Source organism: Perognathus longimembris, chromosome 16 (genome assembly GCF_023159225.1).
Source record: "Perognathus longimembris pacificus isolate PPM17 chromosome 16, ASM2315922v1, whole genome shotgun sequence".
In the NCBI taxonomy this organism is placed as follows: domain Eukaryota; kingdom Metazoa; phylum Chordata; class Mammalia; order Rodentia; family Heteromyidae; genus Perognathus; species Perognathus longimembris.
The window spans coordinates 37,096,626-37,120,880 of NC_063176.1; the positions used below are offsets into that span (position 1 = coordinate 37,096,626).

At 45.7% G+C, this 24,255-nt stretch overlaps 1 protein-coding gene and 1 non-coding gene across 3 annotated transcripts in view; one reads left to right on the forward strand and one right to left on the reverse strand.

The window, feature by feature from the left end:
• Window positions 1–1,261: 1,261 nt before the first annotated feature.
• Window positions 1,262–24,255, reverse strand: part of Wdr19 (WD repeat domain 19) — a 63,015-nt gene continuing 40,021 nt past the window's right edge. Inside the window, exons 27-37 of one of the 2 annotated variants that reach the window (XM_048364773.1) lie at window positions 21,582–21,694; window positions 17,598–17,666; window positions 14,410–14,487; window positions 12,239–12,335; window positions 9,309–9,433; window positions 7,092–7,173; window positions 4,787–4,937; window positions 3,583–3,706; window positions 2,713–2,789; window positions 2,074–2,198; window positions 1,262–1,543 (exon numbers count right to left, since the gene is read on the reverse strand). In XM_048364773.1, coding sequence (XP_048220730.1) covers window positions 2,087–2,198; window positions 2,713–2,789; window positions 3,583–3,706; window positions 4,787–4,937; window positions 7,092–7,173; window positions 9,309–9,433; window positions 12,239–12,335; window positions 14,410–14,487; window positions 17,598–17,666; window positions 21,582–21,694 — 1,028 coding nt within the window. In that variant the 3' untranslated portion in view covers window positions 1,262–1,543; window positions 2,074–2,086. Of the gene's footprint in view, window positions 1,544–2,073; window positions 2,199–2,712; window positions 2,790–3,582; window positions 3,707–4,786; window positions 4,938–7,091; window positions 7,174–9,308; window positions 9,434–12,238; window positions 12,336–14,409; window positions 14,488–17,597; window positions 17,667–21,581; window positions 21,695–22,608; window positions 22,620–24,255 lie in introns of those variants that run through there. The other variant, XM_048364774.1, reaches the window with a different exon arrangement.
• Window positions 8,024–8,130, forward strand: LOC125365070. Its single transcript, XR_007213627.1, has one exon. It is a non-coding gene; the product is annotated as a U6 spliceosomal RNA (small nuclear RNA).

Here is a 24,255-nt window from a genome sequence, read left to right on the forward strand (position 1 = left end):
AGTCCTGTGGCATCATTATTTAACATCTTGAAATTCTAAATGCAGAACAGATTATTATATAAAGATGAATATCTTCCAGTATCATCTGGTACCATTGTGCATGTAAATCACAAAGCAAGTGCCAGGATCTCAAGTTGCTGTGTCCTTCTAGCATCCATTTAGTGAGGGTACAGGAAGGGGCAGGGGACTGTTGGTGGGTTTTCTTATAACCTCTGCCCACCCTTGGGAAGGAAGGGCAGGTCGTAAAGCTGGCGGTATTCAAGTAGGTTACTTGGCTGTCCTGAAGCATTGGTACTTACAGCCCTGGCCTTGGCTCATAAATACCATTGTGATGCTCAAGTTGCTGGTGGCCATAATGAAGAGTCATATCCAGCTCAGAGTTCACTTGGTGACTCATTGCTGCCAGCTGCTCACACTTCAGAGACATTGCACACAGAGGAAGTTGGAGGGAAAGTATGGATTTCCTCAGCACATGACATAGGAAAAGGCCCTTCCCACGTCCCTGGGAAGATTCCAAATAGTGTGTTTTCAGGGGTCACATTACAAATCTGGCAGGAGTTTTACCTTGCAGCATGAGTAGACAGGAGGTTATAGTTTACTCATTCTTTTAATACAAGACTGAATTTACTGCTTGGTGCTTTGATTCAGGGTCTGATGCTGTTAAACAGTCTTGGTTTATATCTTTTTTCCTTTGGTGCCAGTACTAGGGTTTGAACTGAGGACCTGGGCACTATGCTTTAACTTTTTCACTCAAGGCTGGTGAATTAATTTTGTGGTTTATTGGAGATAAGAGTCTCACAGACTTTCCTGCTCAGTCTGGCTTCAAACTGTGATCCTCAGATTTCAGCTTTCTGAGTAGCTAGGATTATAGGTGTGAGTCACAAACACCCAGCTATATACTTTTTTTTTTTTTTTTTTTTTGTCAGTCATGGGGCTTGAACTCAGGGCCTGGGGCGCTGTCCTTTAGCTCTTTTGCTCAAGGCTAGCTCTCAACCATTTTGAGCTACAATGCCATTTTCAGTTTCCTGGGGTTAATAAGAGTCTCGAGGACTTTCCTGCCTGGGGTGGCCTGAACTGCAATCCTCAGATCTCAGCTTCCTGATTAGCTAGGATTACAGGCATGATCCACCATGCCTGGCTTATAAACCTTTTTCAAACTATTTACAGTATTAATCTCTGCTGGCCAGATTTCACAGGATGTTTCAAAGTTGCTTTCCTTTATCTCTTCCGAGCTTCAAATGCAGGAACATGTTACAAAATGTCTAGTTAACAATTTTATTTTAAAGGAGATAATTCAAAATATAAAAGTCATCAAAAGGCTGAATATTTACAATTCTGTTACCTACTATGAACAGTGCAGAGCATAAAACATGAAGACTGAGGAGAACTATACAAAGTACAATAAACAGGGTTCCATGTCACTACTGGGCCGCTCTGCTGGAGAGACCACCTTTGCTTCCTTTTGTCTACCCAGAAAGAGTCGCTCCAAGTCACCCGGGGAACAGCCTCCTGGGGAAAATGCCATTTCTTGGGAACATTTTATCTAGAAAGGACAAACATACCTTTTACTAGTCAAGTTATGTAGAATGCCGTCTGCAGTCAGTATTGTTCCTGAGAAAGTGTCGGCAGTGAGAATAGGAAATGCAAGCAGAGGCTTAGCAAAGTGCGGAGAGGAGTTGCGCCAAGGCTTCCAGTCTAAGGAGCTGCGCGGGGTGTCAGGCAGTAAGCGGCTTTGGCGAGAATGGGGACAAATGAACCCTCAGGCATTGCTGTTGTGACTGCAAGACGGCAGAGCCTGTGGGAAACTCGCGTTCAAGCACAGCAAAACCCCAGTGGTGCTGCACCACAGGAGAAACCGGGGCGCACACTGACAACCTTGTGCCGTTCTTACAGCCCCTGGAAGACTTCAGAAGGGAAGTAGAGGCACTAGAGGTAGACTGATGGAGGCATGGGGAAAGCAGTTACCATTGCGTGCATGTGTGTGTGACTTAGCTCCATTTTATCCTTATTCGTCCAGTTGGAAGTTCCCTGCTGGTTCCGCGGGGCTCTGGCTTCCTGGCGGGCCGCACTTACCTGCCCCTGCTGCTCACTGCTCCATGTCTGGTCGCAGGTATTGGGTACAGTCTGAAACTTTTGTCAGCTGGCCAGCATTTAATCTCTCTGAACACATAGGACACGTGCTTTCCGTGTTTAACATGCTGTTTGAGGAGAGAAAATTCGGAGGAAATTAAATGTAATATTTCTTTACCTTGGGTTGTTCTAATGTGAAAATCAGATCCTTTATGTTTACACCTTCTTGGTGGGGAGGGGGAGCTTGATCTCAGGGCCTCACGCTGTGGCTTTATTGCTTAAGGCTGGCGCTCTACTCCTTGATCCACACCTCCATGTCTGGCTTTTAGATTGTTAGCTGGAAGTAACAGTCTCTCAGATTTATCTGCCTGGCCTGGCTTTGAACTGCAATCCACAGGTGTGAGCCACTGGTGCCCAGCCCGTCTATACCTCTTAACATGTGTTCACCATGTAAGTTAAGCCTTAGAAGGTCTCATCCCAGATCCTCCTGGTAGTGACGTTCTCAAAGACCAGAGAGGCAGGCTTCTTCCCAGCCTTAGACAGAGGTGGGCTTTGGCTCTTCGGGAACATGCCGTTAGGAGGCTGGAGTGGAAGGCCTGCTCTGGAGGAAGGGGTACAGGTGAGGGAAACAACGGCACTCACGTCTTCAGTTCCGAGTAGAGCGCGGGGAACTCACAGTGTGGACACATTGTCCAGTCATCCTTCAACATGTGCCGGCCCTGGAAGCAGTACGTTCAAGGTGAAGTATTTATGCAAAGATTCCCACCATTATGAAAATCATAAATTATGAAATCACGTTCCACTTAGAGATGGGAGATGGCTTAAAGCTAGAATATGGATTAAAGATGGTTCACTGAAGCTAGATTATATGTGTTAAATTTATGTTTAGCTACAGAATAAGCATATGAGCCCCAGGATTAGCAATTGGATATCTTGAAGTTTTCTGATGGGGGGGTCTTAAAATTCATAAATAATACCACTTAGGAAAGGCTATGGCATGCCAGGTACTCCAGGCTTCCCCGAGCCCTCTGCAGTCTAGTTGGTCTCTGGAGTCACTGCAGTCCACCACAGTGCACCTTGTTCTCTAGCCACTAGGGGACAGAAAAAGAACTGGAGCGCAGGACCGCTGACCCCGAGTGCTACTGCCTCACTGGCGTCTGGAAGCCGCCATCATTACAGGGCTTGAATAGAAGGGTCAACTTTTTTTTTTTTTTTGGTGTTTTTCTTTTTTGCCAGTCCTGGGGCTTGAACTCAGGGCCTAAGCACTGTCCCTGGCTGCTTTTTGTTCAAGGCTAGCACTCTGCCACTTGAGCCATTATGCAGTACTGAGGAATTGAACCCAGGCTTCGAGCATGCTAGGCAAGCCCTCTATCGCTAAGCCACATTCCCAGCCCTGGGAAGGTCCAACTTTGGTGATTGTGAGCTAGTATGCTACATGCTGTAGGAAATTTGGGGGCTAAGATCACATCAGAAGTGAAGAAAACAGTATGCAAACAGCACAGAGACACTTACTGTGGCAATGCAGTAGGGGATGTTGTTTTTACAGCCGGGACAGAGGAGTTCACATTCTGGGAGGAGAAACTGGCAGAAAGGACACGGGGTCGTGGTCTCCTCCGTCTCTGTTGTGTAAGGTCTCCTGCGAGGAAGCAGCGCGTCATTTCAAAACACTTCAGCCCTGGCACTGGTGGCTCAGGCCTGCGATCCTAGCTACTCAGGAGGCTGAGATCTGAGGAGCAAGGTTCAAAGCCAGCCCAGAGGGCAAGTCTGAGATTTCTATCTCTAATTAACCACCAAAAGGGCAGAGTGGTAGAAGGTCAGCCTTGAGGGAAAAAGTTGACAGACAGTGCTCAGGCCCTGAGTTCAAGCCCCAGAACTAGTACCGAAAAAATAAGACCACCTCCTTTCTCCTCATGGGGCCCAGAGGGAAGACACATTAGGAAAGTCCGTGTGCCAGCCATTTGCGTAGCAAGACAGGCAGCTCTGGCTCCAGCCAGCTGTTGGGCCAGTTTGGGGAGGAGAAGGAACACCCAGGCCTGGCGGGGGTCTAGGGGAGTTCACGACATGCTGCTGGAGTGCTGAGCTTGGTATTTCTCTTTGGCCTTCCTCTTCTGTGGAGCAATGGCAGGGGCTGGCTGGGGCTGTTCTGGTGGAATTTTGCGATCATGAAAATGGGGTTCCAATTCTGTGCTGTCAGGTGTGGCAACCAGGAGCCAGCCCCATGCAGCTTCTCACTAATCGAGACGCGCCGAGAGTGAGGAACTGACAGAAACCCTTTGGGATCGCATAGCTAGGTTGGTACATGAGGCGAGAATGACAAGGCTCTTCTGTCATTTAGTCTTTGTGGCACTGATTCTCTTAAAAAAAAAAAAAGGCAAAGAATCCTTCATCCTTTAAATTATTTCTAACAGAGCTGGGATGTGATGTCTGTAGGTGGAGCAGCTGCCTTGCCGCCGAGAGGAGGGAAGCTGCGTGCTATGGGTGGCCTCAGGGTGTTCTGGGTGGCATGAGGCCCCAGGGCAGCAGCCCTGGACTGTGAAGCCTCGGGAGTCACGGAGCTCTTGACTTGTTCAAGTCACTACTGGAGTTTCTCCTGCTTCACACGGGATGAATCCCTCCGCCCCCTCCCTCAAATCTTCCTGAGCCTCTGGGTTAGCTTTGTCTTGACAAATGCACCCAGGAATTCTGCTAGACGGTAGCAGAGGCGGTGCTGGCCTACCTGACCATCCCCTCGATCTTCTTTTTGTATTTCGCGTCGATTTTGTTGCGGTACTCGGGCCTCATCAACATGGCAGCGAAGCTGAAGGCGGAGTTCCTCAGGCCAGCCCTGTGGCACTCGATCACCGTGGAGGTCAGGATTGGCACGATGTCTGCAGCGGAAACAGAACACGCACCCTGGCTGGGGCCCTGTGCTGCCGGCCGACATCCAGGTTCTCCCAGCTCTGCACTCCACAAGGACCCAGGGGTCTTTGTCTTCTCTTCACAAGGGATGGGGCGCTGGAGGGGGGCTGTGTGCCAGCACTGGAGGGGGCTGACTATGTGCTAGCGCTGGAGGAGGGCTGTGTGCTAGCGCTGGAGGGCTGAGTGTGTGCCAGCACTGGAGGGGGCTGACTATGTGCTAGCGCTGGAGGAGGGCTGTGTGCCAGCGCTAGAGGAGGGCTTACTGTGTGCCAGCGCTGGAGGGGGGCTGAGTGCCCCCATTCCCTGATTACCACCTCATCCTGCCACATGGAGCTCCCCGGGGGGCTTTGCACACCCTCCTAGATACACTTCTGCACAGACAGGACTGAGATTAATGGCTTCGGGAAGTTAAACACATTATTGTTAGTCTGGGTGTGGGCACCTCGGTCTCAAGTCCTCAGACTCATGACCTTTTCCAAATCACTTTACGATTGCTTCTTCCTGAAAGCCCACAGCAATTTCCATGGCCCCGGCATGGAGACTGCGTGCCCGTGTCCTCTCCCACCTGCGGCCCCCGCGTGCCTTTCTGTGTCACAACAAATTTATCCAGAGAACGGGCTTGGCGGCTGGCCCTCAAGCGTTTGTATGGCCATGAACTAAGAATGGTTTTCTTTATTATCTTTTTCTTTGTGCCAGTTTTTTATGTGTTTTTTATGTGTCTAAGTAGTTGGAAAAATACCAAAAGAAGAATGTTTCGTAATATGCTAAAGTTATAGGAGGTTCAAATTTATGTCCCCAAATTAAAGTTTTATGAGAATCTACACTTCATTTATGTATTATTCATGCCAAAATGCAGTGACAATAGTTGTGACAGTCCGAATGGCCCACCGAAGTATTTCACATCTAGCCATTTAAAAGCTACTAATTAAATACTAATTTTTATAAGCTTAATAGTGCAAAGACCATCTGGCCTATTATAGAAACAATTTGCTAATACCTGTCACATTAAGTCTATTCACTTAAAAATTTTATGCCAGGTCTGTGAATGTGGCTTAGTGGTAGAGTGCTTGCCTAGCATGCATGAAGCCCTAGGTTCGATCCTCAGCACCACATTCACAGAAAAAGCCACAAGTGGCGCTGTGGCTCAAGTGGCATAGTGCTAGCCTTGAGCAAAAAGAAGCCAGGCACAGTGCTCAGGCCCTGAGTTCAAGCCCCAGGACTGGCAAAAAAAAAAAAAAGAGCCAGGTTCTAGTAATTTAAGTCTGTAATACTAGCTACTTAGGAGGCTGACACTGGAGGATCATGGTTCGAAACCAGTCTAGGCAGAAAAGTCAGCAAAATTTCCTCTCTAAACATTAGAAGGCTGGCCCGCAGGCCTGGCTCACCTGGTAGAGCGCTGTCAGAGCGCGCAAGATGCCAGCAAGGGGGGCTCCTGGGTTCAAACCCTGATTAACTGTCCAAGAAACCCCAAACTTTTTTTTTAAGTGACAGTCATTTAGAATAACAGAGCCATGGGACCTCTCTGGGGGGCCATGTCTTCCTGTGGTTGAAAACAGAATCGGACTGGCTAGCTGGCGCCGCGGCTGCTGGTGGTTAAATGCGCGTCTTTGCCTTCCCTGGAACCCGAGTCGGCAGGAGAGTCCCGGCGCAGGCTCGGCGCCGCCACCTTAGAGGTCTGCGTGCGCGCCGGGCCTCGGGCCTGGCCCCGGCAACCCTGGGCTTTGAGCCCCCATCATTTCCATTTCCCCAACTGACAAGGGCCACAAGGCGCCCCACGCCTCCGCTCGGTGCCTTCCGCGGGCTGCCTGGTTCCTGGGAAGGCGTGGATGGCAGCGAGCTCTGGGACGGGGTGAGCCCCGGCTCTGGTTCCCACACACGGGGCCCGCTGGCCCATACTCCGTGGGAGCCGCGGGAAGGGCACCTGGGCCTGTTTCCGCTAGGAAGCCCTTTGCTTTGCCAGAGTCAGGGAGACTGCGGTGGCGTGGGAGCCAGGCCCCCCCCCGCCCCCCCCCGCCCACCTCCGTAACGGGGTGGGTGCGGGCGGCTGGCTGAGCCGTCGGAGGGAGCTGCGATCGCGGGGAGCCCCAGCCGAGCAGCCTGCACTGAGGGCCCCGAGTACTCACGGGAAGGGAATTTGCTAATGTTGTTGGCCACGCGAATGAGCATGCGTGCTCCCTTCAGGTGATCACCGTTCTTCACGTGAATCTGAAACACACACACAAGTTCTCCTTAGAGCCCTACGTTAGCCCCGGCTTCTGCTTTGGCCCTCCCAAAGGCCTGGCCTGGGGTCCAGAACAGAGCAACCTGGGGCCTTGGGCCTATCCCGGACACGGGGCCATGTTCTCGGCAGCGGCCTCACGCTGTGCTCTGCCCTAGACCACCTGACATGAATTCACATGCCGGCTCCATCTCCTCCCGGCTGTTCCTGAGGCCCATCAGCAACTTTACCGGGTTGTGGTAAGAAGCACAGGCCAGCGCGTGGGGAGTCATGCAGGCGGTGCGTGAGGGCGAGTGGGCACTGTCTGCAGGAGAAAGGGACAGGGGTGAAGGGAGGCCATGCGGGGGGGGGGGGGTAGTGGGGTGGAGAGGAGTCAGTCCCCCCTCCCCAACAGCCCTGTGCAGGTTTACTTATCTCCAATCAACCATGACCTAAAAATATTAATCCTGGGCTGGGAAGGTGGCCTAGTGGTAGACTGCTTGCATGAAGCCCTGGGTTCAATTAGCACCACATACACAGAAAACGGCCAGAAGTGGCGCTGTGGCTCAAGAGGTAGAGTGCTAGCCTCGAGCAGAAAGAAGCCAGGGACAGTGCTCAGGCTTTGAGTTCAAGCCCCAGGACTGGCAAGACAACAACAATATAATATAATATAATATAATATAATATAATATAATATAATATAATATAATATAATATAATATAATATAAGCAGAGTTTTGCCAGGCACTGCGGGCTCATGTCTGTAATCCTAATGGGAAGTGGAGATTGGGAAGATGGAAGTTTGAGGCCAGCCTCAGCAAAAAATGTTGAGACCTTATCTCAAACCTAAGCAGCACAGTGCTGGCTCCAGCTGCACAGATGCTGAAATTGGAATGATACAGAGAGGATGGGCATGGCCTCTGTGCAAGGATGACACGCAAATTCGTGAAGCGCTCCATATTAAAACACCCAGCCAGAGCAGTAGCCAGGCATGGGTGGGTCACGCCTGTAATCTAGTCACAAAGGAAGCTGTGAGACCTGGTGGATGATGGGTCAAAGCCAGTCCTGGAAGAAAAACCAGTCTTGAGATTCCATCTCCAACTGGCCAGCAAAATGCTAGACTGGGGGTGTGGTTCAAGCAGTAGAGTGCCAGTTGTGAATAAGAAAGTTGAGCAAAAGCATGAAGCCCTCAGTGTAAGTCTTGGTACCAGCGCGCACACACACACACACAAACCAAACCCCCAAACAGCAAAACTGGATACATGCATGGCTCAAATGGTAGAACATCTGATTAGCAAGCATGAAGCTCTAAGTTTAAACCCTAGTGCCATCAGAAAAGAAAAAGAACAAACAATTGAAATTTAAAAAAATTTACCACCTTAGAATTGAAAATGTGAACAAGTTCTAGCTAGACAAAAATGTGTTAAGGAGATCTTTTTATTTTTATTTTTGGTGCTAGTCATGAAAGTCAGGGTGTATGCACTGTCCCAGAGTTTCTTTTTTTCTTTTTCTTTGTTTACATGGTAGCAAGGAATCGAACCCAGGGCCTTATGCATGCTAAGCAAGCACTTTACCACTAAGCCACATTCCTAGTCCCCAGAGTTTGTTTTTTTTTTTCTCAAGGCTAGTGCTCTACCACTTAAGGTACAGCTCCCCTTCTGGCTTTTTGGTGGTTAATTGGATATCAGAGTCTCACGGACTTTCCTGCACAACCTGGCTTTGAACCATGATCCTTAGATCTCAGTCTCTTTAGTAGCTACAATTACTGGTGTGAGCTACTGGTGCCCAGCAGGAGATGTTTTTGACATGGGTAATAACACCTATCATCCTCCAAGTCAAAGCAATCTAGAAGGTCACAGGAGCAAAGCCTGTGTGACTGCCCTTGGTGTGCTCAGTCTCTCCCGCCCTGAGCCCCCTTCCTTTAGGAAGCCATTTCCAGTCTTTTCAGTCTGTTTTTCTCATTTTGTGTGCAACAAGTAACTATGCATTCCTTTTTCCTCTTTATACCCAAAGGGTGGACCTTACAGTCATCCTCTACATTGCTTTTATCCCTTAACAATCCAGAGACCTGGGGAGTTGCTCTAACCCGTGGGGAGGTGGCCGGAGGAAATGCCCCTGGGTGGGAAGTCCTGGCAGGCCTCACCTTCACGAGCACGTAGCTGTGCAGGATCATGAGGTTGGTGGCCATCTCCGAGGGGATTTTGATCTTCTGGGATTTAAGTTCGGAGTACATGCTGAAGAGAACGTCATGAGCATTCCGATAGTTTCCTTGAAACGAGGTGGGAGATCACGTTACCGCCAAGGAGCAACCTGAAGGGCTTTCTCCACCCTTTACAAGTGAGTTGATTCATTATGGGATCTGTGATAGGCAGTTCAGCCATTTCTTCTACACAGACACTCAGCAGTTTTGCCTGTTTTAATGGCTGGTGCTTAACACTGGTCAGTTCCTCTGGAGAAAAGTAGTATCTATCTACAAGTCACACTGTTTCTGGGGGTGGCGTTTCCCCCCCCCCCCCCCGCCCCCATCACTCCCTGTCCTTCCAATTTCACCTCTCTTGCTCAGGCCCACTGCTGGCTTTTTATTTGTTTGTTTTTCTGATGCTAGGGCTTGAACTCAGGGTCTGGGCACTGCCCCTGAGGGTTGTTTTTTTTTTTTCTAACTCAAGGCTGGTACTTTTTTTTTTTTTTTTTTTTGCCAGTCCTGGGCCTTGGACTCAGGGCCTGAGCACTGTCCCTGGCTTCTTTTTGCTCAAGGCTAGCACTCTGCCACTTGAGCCACAGCGCCACTTCTGGCCGTTTTCTGTATATGTGGTGCTGAGGAATCGAACCCAGGGCCTCATGTATACGAGGCAAGCACTCTTGCCACTAGGCCATATTCCCAGCCCCTCAAGGCTGGCACTTTATCACTTGTACCACACACCTCCTTCTAGCTTATTGGTGGTTAACTGGAGGTAAGAGTCTCACGAGCTTTTTGTGTGGCTGGTTTCAAACCACAGCCTTCAGATTTCAGCCTTTAGCGGAGTTAGGATTCCAGGCAAGAGCCACGGGGCCTAACTGTGCGCAGCTTGTATGAAGCCCTCTAAAAGAAGACCAGGGGTAGAGGAGCGACGGAGGCTCTGGGTTCAATTCCCAGCACTGCAAAAACAGAGCCCTTCAGGGGCCTGAGCCAGGCAGCACTGCCCCAGCTCCCTTTCCAGCCCTCCATGCCCTCCCCAGGCGGCTTTCTCTTCATCCCTGGCTCTCTGGGCCTTTGAAACTCAGCAGGAGTTTTTGTGTCCTTCCCCCATCTTCACCCTCCAGTGCTGTCCCCTCATGTCAGGATCTGGGGGAGGGGGTCCTGGCACCTTTTACCACATTATCACATTTCTCTCCCTGGTCTAGCACTTGTCACCCTGGAAAACAACTATGAACCCACATTCAGTCTCTCTCATCTAATGGTCTCCCTGACAGCTCATCTCCTAGCATGCATCTGACAGATGGTAGGAGTCAGAACAACAGGAGCAGAATAAAGCCATGACTTATTTACTTACATATTCTTTTTTTTTTTTTTTTTGCCAGTCCTGGGTTTGAACGAAGGGCTTGGGCCCTGTCCCTGAGTCTCTTTGTGCTCAAGGCTACAGCTCGGGCTGGGGATATGGCCTAGTGGCAAGAGCGCTTGCCTCATATACATGAAGCCCTCAGTCCGATTCCCCAGCACCACATATACAGAAAATGGCCAGAAGGGGCGCTGTGGCTCAAGTGGGCAGAGTGCTAGCCTTGAGCAAAAGGAAGCCAGGGACAGTGCTCAGGCCCTGAGTTCAAGGCCCAGGACTGGCAAAAAAAAAAAAAAATACTACAGCTCTACCACTTGAGCCACAGCACCAATTCTGTTCATTTGTTTTATTGAGTAGTTTATTGGAAATCAGTCTCACAAACTTTCTTGCCTGGGCTGGCTTTGAACTGCAATCCTCAGGCTCAGCCTCCTGAGTACCTAGGATTACAGGCATGAGCTATTGGCACCCAGCTAGTTATATGCTTTCTAAAACTGCATTCCATATTTACAAACATCAAAGAGAACTAGTTTGCAAAAACTAGGGAAGATAAAATAATTCTCTAACCTATTCAACAAGTATTTATAGAACCCATGAGTGAACAGCACCATCTAGAAACTCTCTAAGTAGTCCTATGAAGAGCCAGATCTGAGCTGGGTGTGGTGGCTCATGCCTGTAATCCTTGCTACTTGTGGGATGGAAACCAGAGGACTGTAGTTTGATGCCAGTCTGGGCACAAAAGTTCCAGCATTTCATCTCAACCAATGGTTCGGTGTGGTAGCAGGCTCCTGTCTGCCCAGTGACAGGGGTAAAAAGGCTGGGCACCGTGCCAGGTGCCTCTCCTCTCCTCCAGCAACACCAAGGTGCACAAGCAGGAGGACCATAGCTCAGGCCGCTCCTGGACATAAAGTAAGGCCCTAATTTGAAAATAACCAAGGTATACAGGGATTGGAGGCATGGCTCAAGTGGTAGAGCACCTGTCTAGCAAGCCAGCAGCTTAGAGTTCAATCTAAGTACTGCCAAAAGAAACACAACAAATTAAAAAAAAACACCCCAAAGTCAGATCCATAATAATATAACATAATGATCTTCCACTTAGCAATATTTCTTAGATGGATAAGGCCAAGTGCATGAATTGGAAAGAAATGCTGTGTGTCTGTAGGAGGGACTATGAACTGGAAAGGTCAGAGGTCACCAGCACAGAGATCGAGACGGTGAGGTCACGGGTGAGGGAAGAGTCCAAGAGGAGGCCTTCCTCAAGTCATCCCACATTCCTCGCTACGGTGGGTTCTTTCACGTCTCTGAATCCTAGTAGTGGCCTGCCCTTAGCCTCTGGGGCTCAAAGCAAGCCTAGACTGGAAACTGGCTAAGTTTTCCTGGTGGGAGTGGGGAAGAGGTGGGGTGTGACTCTATTTGGGTATAAAAAAAAATGTTAGGGACCTGGACCTGGAGATGTAGCTCAGAGCCAAGTGCTGGCCTCGTACGCCCGAGGCTCTGGGTTTAATTCCAACACCACAAAACCCAACAGAGCCCAGGGACCTACCTGCAGACTGCTCTTCTCTGGCGATGATGATGGCAGTCCGGGCGGCTTCTCGGTATTGTTTCAGCGCCATGTACAGGCGGAACAGGTACTTAGCATCCTGACACACAAATCATTAGAGAAACTTGGATCTCCTCATCAGTCAGGGAGAAACACCTGTACTCTGCCATTTCAGTTAGAACAGTGGTCGTCTGCCAGTACTGATCAGTTGATGATTGACAATTGAATTCCCTTTTCCAACAACTACAAAAAGGCTAGTATGTGGTACTGGGTAGGAAATGCTAACTCAGTGAATGCTCAGGGCACCTGAGGAGATATGGCTAGCACCCTAACTTCTGCAACAAAGCAGAGGGGCAGAGCCAGGATCCTGGGCACCCTGTTCTGGGTTCAGTCTGTTCCTGTTTGGAAATAAGATGTATTCTGAGCCAGGCACTTGTGGCTCATGCCTGTAATCCTAACTTTTCAGGAGGCTGAGATCTGAAGACTGAGGTTTAAAGCCAGCTGGGCAGGAAAGTCTGAGAGACCTTTACCTCCAATTGACACCAAATAGCCAAAAGTGGAGGTGTGGCTCAAATAGTAGAGTTATAGCCTTGAGTGGAAAAAGCTCAGGAGTAGTACCTAGCCCTGAGTTCAACCCCAAGAATGGCACACACAAAAAAAGAAGTGCATTCTGAAACAATGTACAACTTGACAATATTCGAGAAGATTGTAACTCCTATGCCAATTTATTCTCTCTTATGAGTTTTTCTTTGGATTTTGCCATTTTTCACTCCTATTCTAAGGCCATTTCATCAGGACATGGCGTTAGTCTCCATGTTAGAAGATTAAGGGACAGAATGGAAGGCTGGTCTCAATACCAAGGCCCGTGTCTCTTGTCTTTGGGTCTCAGGGGTTTTATCTGTACTATAAAGGAAGTGGACTCAGTGCTGCATGCTCTCTAGCCAAGACAGCATCTGGACCTTTCTTCTCGTCAGTGACTTGCCCTCTCTGCAAGATCTTCTTGCACACAAGGGCTGGGGCAGTGGCTCTGGGCTCTCCTAGGCATTGTGTCTGTCTTCATTGGGGGCAGAGAAGACTGGTTCTAGAGGAACTGACATCGCATCATGAATGCGATGGACTCTTGACAATTTTTACCTAAGTTACTTTTTTCCCCCGGTGGTACTAGGGTTTGAACTCAGGGCCTCAAGCATTCTACCACTTAAGCCACAACCTCCAGGCCTTTCTGCTTTAGGTTATTTTTCAGACAGGATCTTACCTTTGGCCTTGAATTGAGATACTCTTAGTTATGCTTCCCTTGTAGCTAGAATTGCAGGGGTTTATCATCTCATTCTGTCTAGTGAGTTACTTTTAAGCTTAATGTGCCTTTTTTTTGTTTGTTTGCCAGTCCTGGGGCTTGAACTCGGGGCCTGAGTACTGTCCCTGGCTTCTTTTTGCTCAAGGGTAGCACTCTGCCACTTGAGCCACAGCACCACTTCTGGCCATCTTCTGGCCATTTTCTGTACATGTGGTGCTGGGGAATTGAACCCAGGGCCTCATGTATACGAAGCAAGCACTCTTGCCACTAGGCCATATCCCCAGCCCCTTAATGTGACTTTTAAAAACTTTTCCCAGAGAGGTGCTGGTAGCTCATGCCTGTTATCCTAGCTACTCAGGAAACTGAGATCTGAGGATTGTGGCTCAGAGCCAGTCCAGGCAAGAAAGTCTGTGAGACTCTTCTCTCAATTAACTAACAGAAAACTGGAAGGAAGTGGCACTATGTTTCCAAGTGCTAGAGCATTAGCTTTGAGCAAAAGAGCTCAGGGACAATGCCCAGGCCCTGAGTTCAAGCCCCATGACAGACAAAAACAAAAAAATCTTTTCCCAATGGAAAGTCATAGTGTCAATGGTCATTTTTCATAATTCCTAGAATAAACCAAACTATAATATTTAAGGAAGTCTGGGTGGTGAGGACTGTTCTGTAGGGGCGAGGACCCGGCTCTTTCACAGGTGGACGCTAATTCTAAAGAGTGGTCACATGTAACGGTCTCTAACATGCAGAGATGGTCTACAGGACCAGTCGCTACTTTCAGAGAGATGAGTTCACAGGTCTGTATTGCAAATGTGTGACAGGTGAGGACAGGGCTGAATAAAGTAAAACCACAAATATGCATTGTGCAAAGCAGAGCCTCCCATACCTTAGGCATGCCGTCACTCTCACCCATCAGATGGTCGATCAGCTGGTTGGTCAGCAGTTCATCCTTGGCCTGGCCAACCTGTTTCATAAGAGAAAACCCCCAGCAATTTCACTATCAGAAACCTATGCAAGAAAAGATAATCTGCTAAGGAAAGGGGATGAGCTGGACATAAAAGTATCTCACAGAAGCTGAACACCTATAATCCTAGCTAAGATCTGAGGATTATGGTTCAAAGCCAGCCCAGGCAGGAAAGTCCCTAAGACTCTTATATCCACGTAACCACCAGAGAATTGGAAGTGGTAGAGGGCTAGTGAGCAAAAGAGCTCAGGGACAGCACCCGAGCCCTAAGTTCAAGCTCTATGACCATTACTACCAACAACAAAAAAGTATCTCATAGATAGAAAGATGGACAGGAAAGTCCAAGAGACTCTTACCTCCAATTAACCACCAAAAAGCCAAAATGGAGGTAGCTCAAATGGTAGAGTTCCAGTCTTAAGTGGAAAAAGCTCAGGAACAGCACCCAGCCCTATACTATTATATATAGTATATATAATAATTAAGACAGGTAAGGACATATAACTAAATTAAGATGGTAACTAAACCAAGAGAAGAAACAAAAGAATTAAAAAACCACACATATGTTTGGTCATTTCATCTATGACAAATATTCCATGATACTTCAGTGGGGAGAAGATGACATTTTCATAAGTTTTGACCTAGTAGCCAGTACCTAGAGCATCAGCCTTGAGCAAAAAAGCTCAGGGACAGTATCCAGGCTGAGTTCAAGACCCACAACTGACAGAAAAAGAAAAAAAAAATTGATCTCTATTGCCATACACTAAAAGTAATTCAGGATGGGCATAAACCTAAATAAGAAAGCTAAAAGCAATCAGATTTGCATAGAAAACATACAGGAAATGTCTTACCCATAAGATCAATAAAGGTGGGGCTGGGGATATGGCCTAGTGGCAAGAGTGCTTGCCTCGAATACATGAAGCCCTAGGTTCGATTCCCCAGTACCACATATACAGAAAACGGCCAGAAGTGGCGCTGTGGCTCAAGTGGCAGAGTGCTAGCCTTGAGCAAAAAAAGAAGCCAAGGACAGTGCTCAGGCCCTGAGTCCAAGGCCCAGGACTGGCAAAAAATAAAAGATCAATAAAGGTTTCTTATTTTAGACTAATAAGCACTAACTATAAAAGATTAACAAATTAAGACTTTTTAAAACATAAGAATTTCTATTCATCAAGACACTGTCAGAAAATTGGAAGGCATACACCTCACAATACATATATCTGACAAAAAAAGACTTAAATCCTGAACATGTATGGGTAAGAATGTGATGGTACAATTCCAAATTGGAAAAAGACTTTTCATAGCATTTGACAAAAGAGGCAATAAACACATGAAAAGCTGCTCAATATCAATAAAAATGAATGGGATACCCTAGTGAAGTATTGCTATGCATCCACTAGAATAGTTAACCTATTTCCTGCTAAAAATATGTATACCTATGGGGCTGGGAATATGGCCTAGTGGCAAGAGTGCTTGCCTCGTATACATGAAGCCCTGAGTTCAATTCCCCAGCACCACATACATAGAAAACGGCCAGAAGTGGTGGTGTGGCTCAAGTGGCAGAGTGCTAGCCTTGAGCAAAAAGAAGCCAGGGACAGTGCTCAGGCCCTGAGTCCAAGGCCCAGGACTGGCAAAAATAAATAAATACAATTTTAAAAATATGTATATGTGTATACCTATGACCTAATAATTTAAATTCGGTTTAGATACCCACTAAAGCTGAGTGCTTACTCCATTGAAAGACATGATATGTCTAAGGTAGAATTGACCCAAATGCTGATTAATAGAGTGAAGGCTAAATAAATCATTATATAGTTTTCTAGAATTCTACCCAAGAATGAACCATAGAATTGTGCAATATGACAAGATTCATTCATCTCCAGACACAAGGCTGACTGAAAGAAAGCAGACAAGGATCTGCACACATGGTTCTGGTTCTTTGAAGTTCATAAACAGGCAAGAATAGATGCTAAGGAGGAGTCAAGACTGTGGTTAGCCTGGTGGGGGAGCTGACTAGGGGTGACAGAGTGAGGTTGACTGGTCAGGGTTACACAGGTGCACATATAAAAACATTATTCCAGGTGTATGACTAGGCCCTGTGAATTGTACTATTTGCACGTTATACCTTAAAGAACACAAGTTCTTATCATTTAGATACTTTAAAATAATCCCAAGTAAAGGAAGGTGGGATATGACAAAGGAAAGACTGTACAACAGTCTCTTAGTCAGAGCACCAGTACGCGAGTCTGTTATGTTGTTTAGGTCTGCTTTTGCATACACTCAGAAACTTCTTCAAAAAGTTTTTAAAAAAGGGGGAAGGGGGGAAATGAGAGAGTAGATAACAAATTGTACAAGAAATGTACCCACTGCCTTACGTATGAAACTATAATCCCTCTGTACATCACTTTGACAATAAGTAAGTAATTATTAAAAAAAAAAGATATACCAAGAAAAAGATTGATTTGTAGTTGAGGGATGGGGGCTAGAAACAAGAGCACTCACCAGTGGACATCTGTGGAGTACCATCTAAACAGAAACATGGATGGCTGTGTCCCATGAGAAAGACATTGTTAGGAAGAGAGCCATGGGTAGCATCATCCAAACCAAAATGATTGTGAGGGTGAATGAAGGAAAGCAGGATTAAACCAGGGCTGTCTGCAATGTCTGGACTTCTTAGGTATAAAAGACAGTTCTAGGTTAAAGTTAGAAATAGTGAGTCTGGGGCTGGGAATATGGCCTCGTAGTAAAGTGCTCGCCTTGTATACATGAAGCCCTGGGTTCGATTCTTCAGAACCACATATATAGAAAAAAGCCGGAAGTGGCACTGTGGCTCAGCCTTGAGCAAAAAGAAGCCAGGGACAGTGCTCAGGCCCTGAGTTCATGCCCCAGGACTGGCAACAAAAACAAAACAAAACAAAACAAAAAAAGAAATAGTGAGTCTGCTTCTGGGTAGTGAAGATGAAGCAAGAAAGAGAGTTGGCTAACATAAAGAGGGGAAATGGTGAGCTATAATGCTGGTTAAACAAAAGATATGATGTCCTGATTCTATCTGCTCTCAGAAAAAAAAAGCTTAAAAAAGATAGGTAGTCTTGAAAGTTGTGTTAGAGTTTACTTACAGTTTCAATTGCCATTTCTATTGCCACATTGTCTTCTGAGCTTGGGCACTTGAGGAAGTGTTTAAGTGCCTAAAGGAGAAATGTATAACAATGAAAAAGTTTCAGTGTGTTCACACTGAGATTAACAAAGCTGTCACACAAATTATAGCTCTTTTCACAAGTTATAGTTTAAATTATAGTTCTTTTCATAAGTTATAGTTTGTAAAAATATGTTCATCTCCACTGGGAGTTTGTACCATGTAGAGTCTTAAACACATACTTCAAAGGCTGGCCCTTGCTTTGAAAAAAATGGAAGAGTCCAGTTAACCTTCTGAAGAGTCTAGATCTGATTTCTGGTTAAACGAAAATGTAAAAATGTGCCTCCATTCAGTAGGAAGCTTTTGGGACAGGATTTTGCTATGTAGCCTAGGCTGGGCTCCTGAGTATGGGATTACAGGTGTGAGCCAACATATTTGGCAGTATTCTTTCAACTATTCATTGACAACCTGTTTCTATGTATATAGGACTATCCCAGATCCTGCTAAGAATGTCAGGAAGGTGTGCTGTGTCTCTGCTTGAGTGTTAGGTATCACATAGAGGTATCTATGTGATGTGATGCTAATAAAAAAGTCACTTATGGGGCTGAGGATATGGCCTAGTGGCAAGAGTGTTTGCCTCGTATATATGAAGCCCTGGGTTCAATTCCTCAGCACCACATATATAGAAAAGGCCAGAAGTGGTGCTGTGGCTCAAGTGGCAGAGTGCTAGTCTTGAGCAAAAGGAAGCCAGGGACAGTGCTCAGGCCTTGAGTTCAAGACCCAGGACTGGCAAAAAAAAAAAAAAGTCACTTATGTTAAGCTATTAAGTATCTAATTCCTGAACATCCCACCTGCAAAGAAATAATGAGTGTCCATAAACAGTTGGTTTTGCTCTGAGGCAGCAAAGATGGTTATGGATTGGGATGTCCTGAAGGTGATACAGGACAAAACCTACAGGATGTGCAGGTTTGTGTAGACAGTGAAGGGAGCAGACAGGAAGATAGTGTACAAGGCCAGTGGAGGCCTCACTGTAAGAGTCTGGTGTAGGATGCAGCCACAGAAATAGCTGGCTACCATGCTGGAGGCTCAGGCTGGCTGACCGAGTGGTGGAAATTCTCTTGAGGGTCAGCCAAGACTCTAGATTTTTTTTCTAAGAAGATAGAAACAATGTATTGGCAGCCTGTAGGTTGAATGCATACAGAAGTATGCTTTTCTTTACCCAATATGGTATTAATTATACAAATACCTGGGTCAGTATTTAAAAGCTGGGAGACTCAGACTTCTCTTTGTCTTAAAACATCATGATCCCAAACTCAGATACACTAGAGAAGTGTTGACTAAAATCAAGGAGACAAATAATAAGCACATGACAAAAGACAGCTGGAATCCAAGATGACAATCTTGTTACAGCAAATGACAACAATAGAAAGAATCCACAATAACACTAGTGTAGGGGGTCAGGGCCACTGTATAAATACAAACAGAACTTTAGAGTGGAAGATACAAATTCCAACTTCACCAGATTGATAGATGAAATAATACCAATAACATTTCTACAGACAGGCATTGTCTGTGCGGTGCTGGATGTTAGTATTTCTCCCACCTCAGGTCCTCTGCTCCTCCCATTAGCCCCCAGCTCCACCCATACCTGAACTCCTGGTCCTAGAGCTATAATTGGCCACTCCCACTTGCCACTCAGACCTATCTGCTTCCCCTCTAGCCCTAGAGTTACAGTAGTGACCACCTGGACTAAGGTGCAGAAGCCATATTGCTCCCTCTCCTGTAGGAGATGTGGCCCCACTAATAAACCTTATAAACCTTCTCCTGTCTGTGACTATCTCCACGTGGTCCCTGGAATGGCTGGAATGGATTCTTTCACTGGCTAGCACATCATTTCATTGTGTCAGCAGCAGCAATATTAAGGTTCAAATTTGCCTCATGAATTAGCTGAGCTTGCCTGGACAAAACCTGTGAGAAGGAATAGCGGTGCTATGGTCTGCCTCTAAAACATGGACTTTATCTCAGGGTTACTCTGGATGTTGGGTATAGTACAAATCTCTCTTACGCCCAGGAACCAGCTGGAGGCTCATGTTGTATTCAGAGGCAAAGACTGGAAGCCTGGCCCTCCTCTTTGACAATGGCAATGAGCTAGATTTGTACTTATTTAGTATGCATAAGCTTCCTTTACTCTGCAAGAACACAGCTCATTTCATCTTTTTCCCTATTTTAAACATTCAATTGCATCTGACTTGTAAGTTCTCCTCCAACCAAATAAGCTGATCTGACATTTACTCTCTACTTTTTTCAACAACAATCCACTCTTCCATAAAGTTCTCAGCATCTTGAAGGCATCCCCCTCAAGAAATGTCTCCCTGCACTGGGTATTGCATATATGCCTACCTGATCTAAGGAAGGGAAAGAAAAACGAGGGTGTAAGATATCACAAGAAATGTACTCAACTGCCCTATTATGTAATTGTACCCCTTTTGCACAACACCTTGTCAACAAAATTTAATTAATAAAATAAATAAAAATAAATAAAGGGGCTGGGAATATGGCCTAGTGGCAAGAGCGCTTGTCTCATATACATGAAGCCCTGGGTTCAATTCCCCAGCACTACATATATAGAAAATGGCCAGAAGTGGCGCTGTGGCTCAAGTGGCAGAGTGCTAGCCTTGAGCAAAAAGAAGCCAGGGACAGTGCTCAGGCCCTGAGTCCAGGACTGGCAAAAAATAAATAAATAAATAAATAAATATAGAAATAAAATAAATAAATAAAAAGAAAAGAAAAAAAACCATCATGATGGGGAATGTTATTAATTTTTCAGATGGGAATAGGAGCTGCCCACTGTAGGCAGAGCCCGTGCCACCCAGCAGTCCCTTCCCTGCCACATAGGCCAGGCACAGCTACACAGTTCACACATGTCTCTTGTTGGAACATCATAGTCCCTGCCTTAAGCAATGAAAGTACTATTTGGGGGAACAAATGAAGAATGAATTCAGGGAGAGAAACTAAACACAGGGGAAACAGGAAACTACCGCAACAGTTAAAAGCAAGTTTACCTGGGATGGGCTGAGTAGATGGTAGGTAGAATGAAAGGGACAGAGGGGGAAGAGTCTAGGGAAGAAGATGGCAGGCACAGTATGGGAGGGGGAGGAAGATGTCAGGTGACTACAAGGCTGGGTGGGTGGTGTAGCTCAGTAGGAGAGCATGTGCTAAGAATGCCAGAATCCTGGGTTTGACTCCCAGTACTTGCAACAAAAACTGACTCAGATTTGAAATCTGGGTGTGGGGGAGCATGCTAGCATACTTCCTCTGATCACTTCTGTGGAGCCTCAGGTATTTTCTCTCTCTCTCTCTCTCTCTCTCTCTTTCTTTCTTTCTTTGTCCCAGTTCTGGGGCTTGAACTCAGGGCCTGGGTGTTGTCCTTGAGCTTCTTTTGCTCAGACAGTGCTCTTCCACTTGAGCCACAACTCTACTTGCAAATATTTTGATAATTTAGTGGAGATAAGTATCTCAGACTTTCTTGCCTGGGCTGGCTTTGAACTGTGATTCTCAGATCTCAGACTCCCGAGAAGCTAGGATATATTGGCATGAACCACCGGTGTCTGACAAGGGTATTTTCTTTTTTGTTTGTTTTTGTTGGCCAGTCATGGAGCTTAAGCTCAGGGCCTGAGCACTGTCCCTGGCTTCCTTTTGCTCAAGGCTAGCACTCTGCCACTTGAGCCACAGCGCCACTTCTGGCCTTTTCTGTTTATGTGGTGCTGAGGAATCGAACCCAGGGCTTCATGCATACTAGGCAAGCACTCTACCGCTAAGCCACATTCCCAGCCCTGGTATTTATTTTTTCTTTCTTTCTTTCTTTCTTTCTTTCTTTCTTTCTTTCTTTCTCTCTTTCTTCCTTCCTTCCTTCCTTTCTTTCTTTCTTTCCTTTTTTCTTTCTTTTTTTTGTAAAGCAAATACTAACTCGTGAATATTGGCCACATAGCAGGAAGAATTTTCCAGCCTGGAGATGTTTTTTTTCTCCTTCGAAGTATAAGGCAATGCTTTGGTAGTCTTCGTTAGTTGTGTCTTCAGAACCTACAAAAGAAGTTTGTTGAGTGTTTGGGCAGAACTTGTTTGTCTTTGATTGCTAATCTGAAAAGATTAGAAAGGAGAAGTCTATAAATAGGAGACCCCAAAATTTTAAGAGCAGTTATCAACATTACTATCAGTCTCTGTTTTCATCACCATCAGTCCAAATAGGAGCTCTGCTCCATCTTTTCATACGCCACAGGAATTAGGACCGGAAATAAGATTTTTGGAAGAATCCAGTTCCGCTCTGCCATTACCTTCCAAGACTTTATCATTCCCTCTATCTAAACCTTTTTTCTAACACAACAGGGACTACACTGACCTCCCACAATTTGTCAGCCTTAGAATATTCAGAAGCCAACTCAGCCCCAATACAACAACCATAAGCATTTCTCATTCCTAGCAATATTTTCTTGTACTTCTATTTCTATTGATTTTCTATTTCTATTTATTTTTTATTCTAGGTTTTCCAATCTATTCTGTCCTATCTATTCTATTCTTCTATTGGTAGGATCTCACTGTGTAGCACAGGCTGGCCTTTACCTCATAATCTTCCTCCCTCAACCTTCTCTAGTAGCTGGAAATACCGGCATGTACCACCACACCTGGCTCGACGCTTGGTGTGAACAACATTTATGTTTGACAAATAGGGAAGAAGACAGTGGACATTAGATGTGAGTTACCATCTTTCTTTTGGTTTAGGACTTTTAACTATACTAAACTCAGAGGGAGCTGCTGGAGTTCCAATACATGGTTTTCATTTACTCCTGGGAGTTGGGATTACTGAAGTATGATAACAGTCCTATACTTATAGTCCAGGCAATCATGGAATGTACAAGAGAAAGGAGGCCATAAAGCAAGATAGAGAGAAGCGGATGTGTGTTTGGGGGATGGGGATGTCTGTAGCAATGCGTCTCTTACACAGGATATGCTCTATCTTTACCAACTTAGAAACCATTACACACTAAAGCACTGAAGTGCAATCATGACTTGTAATGCTAAGGCAAATATATTACCTGTCAAGTTAAATACTGGTAATTCTAAAGGTGGTTGTGTGTGTGTGTGTGTGTGTGTGCGTGTGTGTGTGTGTGTGTGTGTATGTGTACACATACGCACAGGCCCTGAGGTCAAACCCAGGGCCTTATACATAACAGGCAAGAGCTCTACCACTGAGCTGCATCCCCAGTGCTTGGTTTTATGAGACAGAGTCTCATTATACACTCCAGGCTGACCTTGAACTTGTAATTGTCCAACCTTCTCCTTCCAAGTGCTGGAATTATAAGTCTACACCAGCATATCTGATTTTAAGGTTGCTTTTATCTATATTTCTTTTTTTTTTCTTAGCTCCAATTTCTTGGGAAACAAATGTTTCAATGAAGACTGAAAAAAATTCTCATGAATCGGTTCTAATGGGCATTTTGTGAATTTTAGAAAGCAAAATAACCCAAAAGGACAACTTAGAAGAGGTCCCATGAAGAACAAAATTCATACAGACAGGAAGTAGAATAGGGTCACAGGGCTGGGAAAGAGGACAGTGGGGAGTCAATGGGGTATGGGAAGATGAGAGTTAAGTATGGGAAGATGAGCGTTCTTGAGATGGTCAGGGCTAGTGGTCACACAACAGTGTGAATGTATTTAATGAGAAATGAGCATCTTTGTTTCCCCCAGGGCTGGGGATTGAATTGAACCCAGAACCTCATCTGTTCTAGGCAAGTGGTAGACACCACTGAGCTAGCCCAGCCTAGGAATGAGCAGTTATAAATGTAAATTTTATGTTTTACTAGAATTAAAAAACAACAAAAACTTAAGCAAAACAATACAAATAATATCATGTATAGCCTAGAAAACAAAATTTGAAAATTACTTTGTTTCTAAGAATAAATTGCAAACATGGAAAGGTATTATCAGAACATACAAATTTTTTGGACATGAATAATCTTTAAAAATCATATATTAAAGTCATCAAAGTAACCACATAATATATGTTACATATATCTGTATATACATATGTACATCTATATCTATATTTATATCTGTATCTATATCACAGACTTTCCTGCCTGGGTTGGCTTTGAATCTTTTTTTTCTTTTTTCCAGTCCTGAGCTTGGACTCAGGGCCTGAGCACTGTCCTTGGCTTCTTTTTGCTCAAGGCTAGCACTCTACCACTTGAGCCATAGCACCACTTCTGGCTGTTTTCTATATATGTGGTGCTGGGGAATCGAACTCAGGGCTTCATGTATACAAGGCGAGCACTCTTGCCACTAGGCCATATTCCCAGCCCCGGCTTTGAATCCTGATCATCAGATCTCAGCCTCCTTAATAGCTAGGATTACAGGTGTGAGTCACTGGCACCTGGCTCCATATGGTCTTAATTTGTATCTCTTTTTTTTAATTTGTGAAAAGATATTTTCTGAAATCACCCTGCATTTCTCATAATTTGTGCAGAGTGAAATCTTGTCTTATCATTACTGGTTGCTACTGGATTTGGGAAATCTAGCCTTTCTTAGAATTCATTAAAAAAAAAACTTTACTTTTTTAAAACAGTCCTTTTTATGATATTATCTAA